Below are 13,537 nucleotides of genomic sequence, written 5' to 3'. Positions count from 1 at the left end.
AAAAAGTAAATTAAAAAATAAATAAAAAAATAAAAAAATAAAAAATAAAAATGAAAAATCCCGATATTCCCGATATATCGGTTTTATCGGTGGGTTCCGATTTTTTTCCCCTACCGGAATTAAAAACCCTGGTAGCTACAACTACTGGCCAAGACGAACATGCTCGCTCGCTGTATCTCACCTACTGAACCTGGCTAACAAAAGAATTAAAAAAAATCTAACAAGATGAAACAATCGGCTCGCGAGCTTGGCAATGGGCAAGGTCGCCGTGGACGCGCCGGCGCCGGCGGACAAGGCTACGAGGCCATCGTTGCCCGTGGCTGTCGCTGGAGAGGGTGCTCAGGTTTCTCCACTCTTCGTTCCTCGCCAGAGTGCAGCTGCTGCTGCGTGGGCTCGGTGCGAACGATGCTGAACGCCTGGTCCAGCCCGGCCACCGCTCGGGTTCTCACCCACGATGAGGCACCTCGGGTCAAGCGGCATCGGCGAGAACAACTTCCCAGCCTCCCCGATGAGCTCCATGTAGTCCACGGCGAGCAGCCATTTGCGCAGCTCCTCGACGACGCCGTGGTTCCTCGAAGCTCGAGGCTCACTTTGGCGACCCCTGACAAGCCTTGCGGAAATATTGGCAGCTGGTTTTGGGACTTGTTGGAGTCTGATTTTGTTGATCACGTCCAAAATCAGATTATTGGGAGGAAGTTTTGGACACTCTTGGAGATGCTCGGCTAATTACTGCCAGCAAGCTGGGTAAATGATCTGAATTTCTTTAGCTGTCTGCACTCCTATTTGTTTTCAGAGATAAATTCTCTAGCATGTCTCTCTATACAGATGAGCAAGACGTGGTGTACATATGGGACATGGAGGAGTAGGAGGCAATGCTGTTGTAAGTCCGGTTACAAACTTACAATCTGCGCGGAAGTCAACATCCGCCCTCCTGGGCTCGCTGCATCCACAGCAAGAAGTTGCAGTCGCCGGCGAGAACACGACGGTTGGCCGTCCGCCCGCCTGAGTGCTACTCCCGTCCGCCGCTGCCCTCCGCCGCCACGAGGGGATCCCAGATCTGCCCGTGCGAGGAGATTCACATGTACCCATGTACTACTTTTCCAGCCACTATCTGTGCTGAAAGAGGAGCTCAGGTGGTGGACGACGGCATCGATGGGAGCCGGCTCTGCCGCTAGAGGCGGGGGCCTCCCTCCACCTTTTCCTTGTCGGCGGCCCTGCACCAGGTACTCATCCGTTCGACGGCGAGCACGTAATCCTGCTCTATTTTTCTTGGTTGGTTTCTTGAGCCAGTCCAGACACCACGTTCTTGCAGGAAGACGATATCCGGTAGGCAGTCGCTGGGTAAGATCTCGCCTATGACGATAAGCCAGAGGCTGCAGTGCTGCACCATGTCTATTCCTTCGATTGATTTTTCAGGTCAGTTGATTTACACCTTTGCCTCCAATTTCATTAGATTTCAGTAAGCCCTACCCGTGCTATATATACCCTGCAGTAGTGAGTTATGGCAATGCAAGCGCTGCTTAGTGATTCTTGGAACCGGTGTTACTGATCACTGCTACCTTTCTTCAGTCAAGATGATGAAATATAAATTAAAATGGCTAGATTAGTACATGTAAGCCTGTACGATGTTAATATTTTCTCTCGATGTGGCAAGGACTAAACTATCTGTTAGGACATGTTTAGAATGAAAATATGATGCAACCATGCATCATCTATAGTGCGCAGGCTATGCAAATATAGAAAACAAATACTTTGTGAAACCATGTTTTTGAACATGGAGCACAAGCAATTCAGATGTTTGCTGATAAATTTGATGCATGATTTTTTTTATATTCAAGATCCCACTCGCAGAAGGAATTGAAAATTTTCATATCTACAGATCAATGTCTTTCTTCCATCAGTCACTATACTCATCTGAATCTAAACCTTAGCTTTCAAAATATAGTAATTTTGTTGAATTTTATTACTTCATTTCAATGGTATCTTAAGTTTCTTATGAGGAGGATACTTTCTAAGAGTTATCGTCTCTTAGAGGTTTCATCACTGTGAGACTATTTTGCTTTAACATCAATAGTGTCACCTGTGCAAAACCATGGAGCTTCATCACATCCTTTGTATGGAAGCAAAGTCGTCTCCCGGCATTTTGGGTACCCGCTTGCAGTATATTATTGACACTGGCTTTGGATGCTGGGTTAACGAGGAGCCTGTGCTTGCTATATAACTGCATGTCTTGCTCTCCAGCCAGAGATTGTCTAAAGAAGATAAAAGCAAACTGATAAATACTACTGGCAGAGTATTTGCTGCATTGCAAGATTTAATAATAGGCTTCCTACTTCTTGAGAAAATATAGTATGGAGCTGTAGATAAAGCTACAAGCACCATCTACGCCTTACACCCTGCACCTGAAATCTTTGCTACTGAGATTGCAAATAAGTCCCTCGGTTCTGTATTCAGTGTGTTTTAGAAACTGAGGACGTGTCAAATGGAGAAGGAACTCAGAATGATACCTTACTGCCATCACTACCATCTTCAAAACTGGTTAGGTTTCTTTTTGTCATGAGCCATATAGCATTTAATTATTTGGTGTACAACAAGACTTCCATTAGGAAAATTCAGAAAGTGTACACGAGGAAGATTGAAAGTTCTCAGCCACTCACTCACTGAATATCCTCAGTTAGAAGTATCTAGAAGTGGGGACTTGGGAGGTAATTTTTTGGTTGGATGCTAAATCTCTATCCTTTCTTAACTTGTCAATTTTGATTTGTCATTGTTTCAGTTATATTCAGTGCTTGTGCTTTATTGTGCAACAGGAATAAATGCCAAACTAGGACCTGGTGCAAGTGTGCAACTATATTGCAATTGAATCCCTCTATAAAAGCGCAGAAAAGGGGATCGTTTGTTGTTCTTCTGAAGAGAATCTCATATGACATTGCGCACAACTATCAAAGCTATGTAGGAATTCGACTTTTTAGGTTTCCTGTATATTTTTTTAACAAGCTTCCATCACTATCTACACTTATTAATTTCTTCTTTTTGGGACGTAGTTCCGAGAGTTTGATTTTCTAAGTGCAGCCACTTCGATTTTTTTTGGCACTATAACCTTTTGAACTTTTGATGGATTATTCATCTGTGCATGTCTATTCTAGGCACAACCTTTCATCCTTACGACCTGTAATATGTAGTAGTGTAGTGTAAGATAGAGTGTATTGGATGCTTACTATTTTTGTTTGGTATTGTTGTTCCTGCTTCATGCTTCTGTCATGGTTTCACCTACTCAATCCTGCTATGTTCTCTGATTTTCCTGATATTTCTAGCTTCTGAAATAACAACTCTAGATCCTATGGTTTATGAAACAGACATCATTCTTACTAAGTAATGTTCAGATTCCTGGAGGATTGATCTGGGAATATGAAATCAGGTAGAAGAAATTTGCTTGCATATATGTTCAATATGGAATATAAAACGCCAGCTATGTTTTCCTAAAAAAACAAGTGTTTCTGACCTTGATCCAATTCATGTTCTTTCCACTTGTCTTTTTTTGGCTAAAGTTAATGTTTTATGTTTTTCTCTCATTCCAGAGATACAAAGTTGTTTTTAGTAGTTCAATGATTAGAATGGTACATGCATCTCTAGGTTTTATAAATATCTTACTTGCAGTGCAGAGGTCACAGACCATAGGCATAGCTGCTGAAGATCACTGGCTTGCGTACTTGAGATTCTTCCGTGCAATATTTATTCAACATGATATAAGGATAGGCGTGGAGCTCCAATGGGTTGATCCAGATTGCACCACCTGATCCGTGCAACTAACCAGAGGTGATGGGTTGACCCAATTTGCTGATATTGTTTTGATCTACACATGTTCCTTTTCTGTATACATTACCACGATGAATTTAAGTATAAGCTATCTTTGTATGGCCAACTTTTTTCTTTCCTTTGTATGGATATCCCCCCCCCCACCTCACGTGATGTTGTGAAGGCCAGGATTTTTGCGATATTACTCATTCTTTTTTTTACACTGTCATGTGCCAGTTTGTGTATCTCAACGTTACTCAAATAGTCTGTTGCTAAGATGATATAGAATACATAATTATGCTCTTATTATTTTAATATTTTACTTTCCGTAGCAACGCACGGGTACGAGTCTTACTCTAGAAATCCTAAGGCAACCCGGATGTGTGACAAGCATCGTTGAAGCGCGTTACACATGAAGAATAGATTAAAACGAGGGTTGCGGGATTGAGGTGTTACCCAAACTGGTGCAGGGGCAGAGGATGGTGAGATCAGGTGCAGAGCAATGGTGGTGAAAAAGATCAGCCAGCACTTGTTCCAGGAAAGCATCACCCGGCGGCAGCGGACAGCTTCTCGACGCGGGCGGACATCGTTGGCGCGGGCACCAGGGTGACGCCGAGGAGGCAGCGCCGGTGGCATGGATCACCGGGGTTCAGGGCTTTGATGGCTTGGTTTTGTGGAATTTGTGGCGGGCGGTCCGGAGTCGCCGTTGGGGTCGCCCTCGCTCTCGCAAGGCACGAGACGAGCCATGCATCAGCTGCCTGCCCTTTTGGTCTGTTTGGCGGAGCATTAGATTTTTCTTATGGACATAGCTAACTTACGGCAGGCCGTAATTTAGTCCACCTATACGGCCTACCTTTTTATAGAAAGAGAACCAGTTTTATGGGGCTATTTTTCCTTTGCTAGCAAAGAAATTGGTTTTTGCTCGGATTTCGATGCACTTGCATGCATGTGAAACCGGATAGAAATAAACAAAGCATGCATGTGAGAGGAGAAACGAATTTTGGATGACATCAGCGCAAGTAAGCGATTTTAAAATTTAAAAAGCCATAGCCTCACAATCGAGCGTCCAAATCAAAATCTGATTGAACCATAGGTTCGTGTCAATAAGAGCTTCAAAATTAGACCCACATCAATATGTTTTAGTGATATTTTTTCTTGCTAAGAAAATGCTTTTTATTATATTCTAATTTGCTCATGACTTTTAAAACAGTTGCTCATGATGTTTTAAAAAATTGCTTCACTCATCTTATTTCAATTAAGTTGATATTGATGTTCATATCATGAAGATAGATTGTTTGGTGTTATTAGTATACGTGGGTAAACAACTTTGTTGGGTAGTAGGTGAAGGTATATAACATGATTAATAATACGCAACTTTAGTAGATTAATTGAGCATTTTAATTAATTTATTTTGGTACTTTTCCATTATATATAAAGCAATTTAGGTGTCTTCGAAAAATATTATCAAAACATATACAAGTGGGGTCTTGCTTTGAAGGTCTCTTCGAAAGAGATATAACTGCGCAATCGAAATTTGAATCTGATTGATGGTTTAAGAATTATAACTTTTTTAAATTTTGAAATTGGTTACATGTGCTACGGCGCGTGGGGGTGGATTGTAGTGTTAGCCTGCCGTACAATAATAAAAAGTACAGCCGGCCATATTTAAGTCATTACCTTTTCTTATTTCTCTTGATTAAGAGCATCTCCAAGAGACTCTGTATCTCTGATGAGTTGGCTAAAAAAAGAGAAACCTCACCAAAAATCGGATCCAACAGACTCTGTATTTTGCTCGCCTAGCTATCCTGCTCTGTATTTCCTCCCCCTCGCTAGGCCAAAAAAACCGAGCTTGTCCCGCTTGCCATCTCCCTCTTCCCTCCGCCCGCGCAGGTCCCACGGCTCGCTCCCCCGTACCGCCGTCGAGCGCCGCCCCTGCCCCCATCGTCCCGCCGTCGAGCGCCGTCCCTGCCCTCGCCGTCCCGGGCCGCCCCCGCCGTCTAGCACCGTCGCCACCCCCGCCGTCCCAGGCTGCCCCTGCCGTCTAGCGCCGTCGCCGCCCCCACCGTCCCGCAGTCGAGCGCCGCCCCTGCCCCCGCTGTCCCGGGCCGCCCCGGCCGTCGAGCGCCGTTGCCGCCCACCATCCCGCGCCAATTCCGACCTCGCCGACGGCCTCAAGCGCGCGGGCGCCGACCAGGCCCGGCGCACTACTACAAAACATAGATCTTGTAACACATTCTAGTAACACATTCACCAATATGTTACAGACAAGCTGCATAAGAACACAAAGCAATGTGTTACTATATGCTATAGATGAAGGTTGTAACACTTACTGCTTATTGTGTAAAATTGTGTTACAAATAACAATTGTAGTAACATAAAAATAATGTTACACCTAAACTGTTACGGATATGGAAGTATTTTTGTAACGCATAGAAATAATGTTACAACTAAAGTGATATAAAGATCTGTGCCCACTACATCACATATGACAATAACCTTATATGACGAATACCTCATGGAAATAGAACTATTCCTCATTGAATGATACTGTGCATGTTGTTTTGTAGCATTTGGTACAACTTAGGGATGGAAGTGTGGTGTGCAATGTTTAGATTAACTAAAGTATCAAGTATGTGACAAAGATCATATTAATGCTGGTTCGCCGCCATATCTTTTAAATTTTCAGGAGAATTTTTTTTGAAATTTTATTAAGAAATAAACTAATTAATCATATATCTCTTTTTATCTTCAAAATTATTTTATCTTATACGTCATTCGTCCCAAAATAATTACACATCTAGAGTTTAAAATTTTTCCAATAAATTGCTACTTTGACCAAACTATCATAAAAGACAAGAGTATCCGGAATTTTCTCATAAAAAAATAAGATAGTGTCCGGATCCTTCTCGACAAAGATAAGGGGTATTTTTATAATTTCACACCACATATTAGTTCGCGTGTCCAATCTTAAAGTTGTATTTATTTTAGAACGGAGGTAGTATATACAACGAACAATAACAATATTAGATACTACCTCCGTTCCAAATTATAGACTAACAAGAACGATATTAGATACTACCTCCATTTCAAATTATAGTTCGTTTGATTTTTTTTACCTCAAGTTTGACTATTCATCTTATTTCAAAAATTTGTGCAAAGATTATCAAATTTAAGTCATTTTTAAAGACCTTGTATTGATAAAAGCAAACCACAACAAAAAAAGTGATATTTTACACAAATTTTTAAATAAGATGAGTGGTTAAATTTGGAGTAAAAAAGTTAAACCAACTATAATTTGGAACGGGAATAAAATTTTGGGGCGACCTTTTACCTGGTGCGTGTGGTTCTCTATGTCAACCGTCGGATCTTCTCCCTGTACGATCTGGATGCTCCGCCCCTCCGTCGGACCTGGTTCGCCGCGCACACCCCACTACTCTCGAGTCTCGACGGTTCCCAGCGACGGCCCGCCGCCGGCCGCCTCGCCGCCCTACCTCTCGCTCCGTCGACAGTTCCCAGCGACGGCCTGCCGCCAGCCGCCTCGCCGCCCTACCTCTCGCTCCGCCCCGCCCTTCGCCGAACCCTCGTTGCCGTGTAAGCGCAATGCCTCTTCTATGCTCCTGCTCGTCAAGTTCCGGAGCTGCTTCCCCTGTCATTCATACCAGGTCAGTTATAGCTTAAATAAAGTTAGCTCTTAAAGTTCCGGAGGTGCTTCGCCTGCTACTAAGAGTGCTACAGTGACTAGATGTTGTGCATTTGGTACTTTTTGTTACTCTGAAATTCTGTTTCTTTACAAGTATATAGCTTTACATAAATACATGAGTACAATTCATCTGCAGTGCCTAAAATCTGGTAGCAATTCCCAGGGTCCAGCAATGTTCACCTCAAATTTGTGCTAACTCTGGTTAATCTTATTCATGCCAAAGGAGTACTGGTTGCCTGGCCTTCCAATTGTGTATGCTATAGTTGATTTTTAAATATATAATATTACAACAAGCATAATTTCTCTAAGCAGGTTGATATGATCAATGGCCGAATTCTTGTTTGGATGCATTCGAGAATGGATCAAGAAACAATGAATTTCAAGATTTCTCAATACTTATATAATTGAATTTTCCTTTCCAATAGTACAGATCGTGTACTCTTTGCTATAATGTATATTTGCCCTCTACAATTATTCTTATATATGTACACTATCACATGATGTATACTTGTAAATTTGTTCCCCTTCTACATTCTAGTGATTACTGAAAATTGTGATTTGTGTGATTGAGCGATGTGTCATGTTCACTCGAAAAAAATGTAATGCACCATTATTTGGCTTATGCAATGCGTAACAATTTTTTTTTCAAAAATTAAATATGTTACAATAAGTAAAATATGTGTTACGAACCAAATGTTCCATTTTTCCAAACGATGTTCTCTATAATTAACACAGGGGAAGTGTTACTAGAGCTAAACAATAAGTTACAAAAGATACTGTTGTAACACTTGATAAATGTTCCACTAGATCACTAATTGTGTTACAATGTAGTATCACTTTTGTTCCAATAGAAAAGACTATAGTAACATCGCATATAGAAACACTAACAATATGTGTTACTAGATCTCCTAGTAACACATATATGTAGCTATAGTAACACAAGTTGATGTTACTGAAATCCTGTTCTGTAGTAGTGGCGGCTGCGAGAGGCCCGGGCGGAGGCCGCAGCCAGGGGTGAGGAGGCCGCCGCCGCTGGGGAGCGATGCGAGGAGCTAGAGGCCAAGCTGGCCGAGAAGGAACACGAGAGGGAGGAGGGCCGCCGGCGGAGGGATTGGCCGGCGTCGGGATGCCATGCTGGGTAGGAACGAGAGAAGGCGAGGGGTAGTAGGAGGCGGCGGAGCGTGCGCATAGCCTGGGCGCCCTCTCTGTGGCGGCCGCGGCACGGGCGAGGAGGATAGTGACGGGTAGTAGGAGGTGACAGCGCGGCGGCTTGCCCATCGTGAGCGAGAGGAGAGGAGGTGGGGAAGGAAGAAGATAAGAAATGAGTATGACACGTGGGGCCACTAGCACTGTAACATATAGAGAGTCTGTTGATTTACCCCTCAGTTAGAAAACTTTTTATTTTTTAGCTAGCCTCTTAGGCTGTGTTTAGTTCGCGAAAAGTTTGTGTTTTGGTACTGTAGCACAATTAATGTCCAATTATGGATTAATTAGCATCATTAGATTCATGTTGTATGAATTAATTAGACTGTGTAATTAGTTATTTTTTTCAACTGCATTTAATGCTCTATGCATGTGTCCGAAGATTCGATGTGATGGGTATCGTAGAAATTTTTTTGAGAACTAAACAGGGCCTTAATCTTTAAATTTAGCTAGGCTTATTGCTAGTCTCTTGTATGTACAAGAATTTTATCAAAGGGGCTAATGAGATGTAGATTTTTCGTTTAACACAGGAGAATCTTCTCATATATAGTGCCCAGTTGGATAATCATATATATAGATAGACGTACAATTACAGATTACTTAGCTTCTTACAAATGCATTTAATTTCTTCTCTGGCAAGGAACGAATGACGATGTATATATCTTTCTGAAAAGAAACTGAAGATAATGCCTCTTTTGTCTTTCCCTGGATGCTTTCTTCGAAACAAAGGTAAAAGAGAGTGCGCTTCCACCGCTTCACATTGCGGGAACCTGGCCAAATTAGTGGCTGAGATAGTTGCGCTTGCGACTTGTAACGGCCAGCCAGTTGCTTTGCTTGTAGGTTGACGGCAGCGTGCAAGACTAACCAGGGGGTCATGTATATGTAATTGATATTTTTCATTTGCAGGGCTGCCATGATCATCAGCTGACTTCTAAATTAAAACAAACGTTAACACATAAATATTTCGATTCTCACATGGAGTGTTTAGCATATTAATTAACACATGCAATAGAACTTGTGTGTACTTAGCTAGTGTTTCTTGTGTCTTTTCTTCTCCAAATTAAATTTCATTCGTGCATTACAACTATTTATTAGAGCCTAGTACGCAGTCACCCGTTGTAAGAAAAGATGATGGTACGAAAGCTGATGTTGTTATCCGTCACCGGGCCATGATTTAAAGGGTGTGCTCTTTTGTCCTTCCACGCTACCTTCTTCGGTAAGCATCTGAGCTTGACTTAGTCGATTGACTTAGGCCCGCCCGTAGCTTATTGTATGGCACATCAAATAAGTGCTATACTTAACTTTTCGCTAGCAAAGAACGGACCTTCAGATTTTGGCTTTAGTCTGGCCTGGTTGTCTTGGGGCCGGGGACTGATGTTAGCATTAGTCCCGGATCCAATGGCTAAGGCGCAGAGGTCACCGTTTAGTCCTGGTTGGAGCCACCAAATGAAACTAAAGATAAAAGCATTTGTAGAGACGGCTGAAAATAGCAATGGTGTTGGAATTTCTTTTCATTGTACTACTATGAGAAGAGGTTTTTGAGCCACTTGTGACACTAAGATTTAAAAACCTGTAGTAGCAATGGTGGTTCTAGGTTGGAATTGCTTTTCATCGTACTACTATGAGAAGAGGTTTTTGAGCTGCTTGTGATACTAAGATTCAAAAACCTGTAGTAATGTGGTTCGAGGTTGGAATTGCATTTTATTTTTTTATACTATGAGGAGCAGTTTTTGAGCCGCTTGTGATATTAAGATCCAAGAACCGTTTTAACAGCCTTTGATTGTATCCGATAGGGATTTTTGTAATACTGCAATGAAGATAATTTATTTCATTTCTATAGTAGTGCGCCATAAAGATATACAAAGTTCATAAATGCAAAAATAGTTTAAATGCATGTACGATAGGTCTACACATAAGAGCAAAAAATTGCTTTTATGTGTAGGCCTATAATACATGCAGTCAAACTATTTTTGCTTTTTATCAGCTATGTATGTCTTTATAGCACTACTATAAAAATCTCTATCATAATTTATTTAAAAAATTATGATAGAAATTTATGTAGTACTACCACAATGACATACATAGCTCATAAAATCAAAAATAGTTTGACTACATGTGTTATTGAACTACACTTATTAGTTTTTACTTCTGCGGTAGTGTCATATATGACGAGAAATAGTTGGGCTGCATGTGCCATATATAACTAAAAATAGTTTGACTGCATGGATCGTGGAACTTCATTCGCTTTCCACCGCCGGATTATGAGCAAAATCAGCTTTCACGCTGTGTTGCAAGAGGAATGATCAAGCTGTCCCCACGGATTGCCACATGCATAGCAGAACTGGAAGCCACACCTACATAATGAATACAAGAAATTATGTTGCCTTGAAAACAATTTGATGTATGTACAAGAAAGTAAATTAAAATCGGCCGGGAGGTGAACGGACCCCACCGTTTTTCATTAAGAGGAAGCAACCCGGCTTCTCCCGGCCGAGAAACCACTCGAACCCTGACCCATGCCCGAGAGGGCCAAGCCTCGCGGCGACCACAGCAAGGGGGGGTTTTTTAACCCACAGGCAGAAATTCGCCCCAACCAGGGTTCGAACCCAGACCTGTGGGGTGCTACTGAACCCAGCTAGCCAACTAAGCTAGTGGGTTGTACATACTTTCTTGTATGTACAAGAATGTAAATTAACTGCTCGAAGTTACACCATCCAATCTAAAGTACCTAAATCAAACATTTTTAACATTGATCAATCGAAAAATTAAATGTATCAACATCTACGATATCAAATTAGGTCCAGTAAATCTACCATGGAATATATCCTAATTGCATATTTCTTTGGTATTATTGTAGATATATTACTATATTTTTCTATAAATCTAAAAGTTTGATTTAGAACGACAGAACTAAAAACTAAAACATCTTAGGTCATAAATTCGCGACAAAGAGTGTAGATTTAGTTTCACCTGCAAGTTATGTGCACACAGCCGTCGTGTTTTTCGACCAAGTACTTGCACTGGGGGCACCTCTTCCACTTCTTCCCCTTGGCCATCTCCAGCACCACTAAGTCCTCCTTCCCCTTGTCCCCAGGTGCTAATTGGCCATACTCGGCACAGGTAATGCCAGCGTGCCATGGCACGCGGCACCGTGCACAGAACAGCCTCCTGCACGCCGGGCACTCCGACTCCGGCACGTCGCCGCCACGATCGTCCACCAAGATCTCCGAGCAGTCGTCGAAGGGGCAATAGCAAAAGTTGCTGCCTCCCTCCACCATGGACATGCATAGTGCGGCGCACCAGGCCTCGAAAGCCTCGCCGGATATGATGCCTTGGCAGAGTTCGGGGTCAAGGACGTTGCAGCAGTCCTCCCCGTCCCCGGGACACTTGACGTCGGAGATGCGGCCGCCTTGGGTCTTTGCGCTGATGTAGCCGGAGAGGCAGGCTGCGCAGAAGGCGTGCGCGCAGCCGCGACTTGCGTGGTGCACGTGCGACGGTGGCACGTAGTCCAGGCAGATCTTGCAAGTTGCCACCGCAGTTGCGTCGTCTTGTTCCCCGGTGGCAGGGGCTGCAACTGCAAGAGATGGCGGAGGCGAGGAGGAGGAGGAGCTGCACTCAGCTACGGCGGGCGTCTCAGCAGCTGTTGTGTCATTGTTGGCGGTGTCGACGACGACGATGGCGCTATCAAGCTGCGGCATGAGCGACGATTGTGCCGCAGTCGCTGCCATGGTGGAATTAACAATCATCGCCATGGCGGAGGAAACAAAGATCACCTCTTGAAGCTGGAGTTCCGCGGCGTACTCCTCGTCGGAAATCGCCATGAGCCCGGTGGCGTCTGCTTGGTTTCTTCCTTGGCAAACTGCTATCAAGTACATGTCGTCGGCAACCATGAGGTCAGAGTCGTCGCCAAAGGAAGAAGCGGCAGCCATCGATCAGCTTGTCAGCTTTGTGGGAGAAGAGAACGGCTACCTCTGGAACGAAGCTGCTTTCTGGCCTCCAGAATGGGTCGACCCATCTATATGTAGAGCAACAAAAACGTACGGTAACGTAGCTGCTGGACTTAAGAGCCTCTTTCATGCCAGGACTAATTGTTAGTCACCTAAAAATTAGTATTAGGCCATACAAATAGAGGGACTAACGAGTGAACTATTTTTTAGTCCACACACCCCAACTAACAACTAGTTCATCATTAGTTGGTCATACCTAGCTAATGGGACTAAAAGGAGCCACTGGATTGAGAAATTGCATCACTGCCCTTCCCCTGCGCTATGTCCCCCCTTTTCTCTCTCCTCTCCCAGGGGTGTTGGTGGAGAGTGTCTCCGAAATAGGCAAACACCACAACAATAATGGAAAAGCACGCAAAACCAAGTAGGGAATGTTCTCTCTCTATTCAATGTGTCCCATCAATGAACAATACAGGGGTATTTATATATGGCGTTTCGCCTTCCGAGTACAATTACACCTCTGCACTCTTACAACGGTTATATTCCCAGAATATTTCTGGACGTACACGTAATTTCCCTAAAACATCGTTAGTGCGCTACAGCTTAGATGGGCCCCGCTGCTTCAGGCAGCCCTCTTCGCGTCGATCCTCCTCGTCGTGCTCTTCATGGACATTTCTTCCTCCGCCGACGGGGCTTCACGCTATCCTCGGCTGGCTAGACGAAGGCCCCGGCGTTCTTCGCTCGCTCTCCGCTTCGATGCTTGCACTGTCCCGTCTTCGCATGTCCTCGGCTTCTGTGCCGAAGATCGGCGTCCTCTCCGCTCGTCCCTGGCCTTGGCTCCAGTACACGTGCAGTCTTGTCCTCGCGCTCCTTCGGCGACTAGACCGAAGGTGGT

At 43.6% G+C, this 13,537-nt stretch overlaps 1 protein-coding gene and 1 long non-coding RNA gene across 4 annotated transcripts; one reads left to right on the top strand and one right to left on the bottom strand.

The window, feature by feature from the left end:
* Nucleotides 1-1,486: 1,486 nt before the first annotated feature.
* Nucleotides 1,487-3,043, top strand: LOC120644737. The gene is made up of 2 exons (XR_005663934.1): nucleotides 1,487-2,705; nucleotides 2,811-3,043. It is a non-coding gene; the product is annotated as an uncharacterized LOC120644737 (long non-coding RNA).
* Nucleotides 3,044-10,503: 7,460 nt separating this feature from the next.
* LOC120644735 (probable E3 ubiquitin-protein ligase RNF217) lies at nucleotides 10,504-13,095 on the bottom strand. Of its 3 annotated transcripts, none has more exons than XR_005663932.1 (3): nucleotides 11,669-13,095; nucleotides 11,151-11,426; nucleotides 10,504-11,052 (listed from the first exon to the last, which is right to left on the bottom strand). XR_005663932.1 is itself a non-coding variant. In XM_039921428.1 (3 exons), exons 1-3 carry the CDS (start codon nucleotides 12,711-12,713, stop codon nucleotides 10,977-10,979), a joined length of 1,011 nt encoding a protein of 336 aa, XP_039777362.1. In that variant the 5' UTR covers nucleotides 12,714-13,087; the 3' UTR covers nucleotides 10,895-10,976. The 3 variants fall into 3 exon arrangements, 2 of the variants coding, with proteins under 2 accessions (XP_039777361.1, XP_039777362.1); XM_039921428.1 differs by lacking the exon at nucleotides 11,151-11,426 and having other exon boundaries at nucleotides 10,895-11,052; nucleotides 11,669-12,557; nucleotides 12,668-13,087; XM_039921427.1 differs by lacking the exon at nucleotides 11,151-11,426 and having other exon boundaries at nucleotides 11,669-13,086.
* Between the last annotated feature and the right edge of the window lie 442 nt (nucleotides 13,096-13,537).

The sequence above is a fragment of the Panicum virgatum genome, chromosome 8K, assembly GCF_016808335.1.
Source record: "Panicum virgatum strain AP13 chromosome 8K, P.virgatum_v5, whole genome shotgun sequence".
Classification (NCBI taxonomy): Eukaryota; Viridiplantae; Streptophyta; class Magnoliopsida; order Poales; family Poaceae; genus Panicum; species Panicum virgatum.
Note: the sequence above shows the minus strand (reverse complement) of the source record. Positions and strands in the feature narration are given on the sequence as shown.

Excerpts from the sequence above, each read along its gene's own strand:
- LOC120644735 (XM_039921427.1), bottom strand. The coding sequence starts at position 12,627 with ATGGCTGCCGCTTCTTCCTTTGGCGACGACTCTGACCTCATGGTTGCC. Across the intron at positions 11,053-11,668 it reads TGTGTGCACATAACTTGCAG|GTGTGGCTTCCAGTTCTGCT; the intron begins GTGAAACTAAAT and ends TTCATTATGTAG.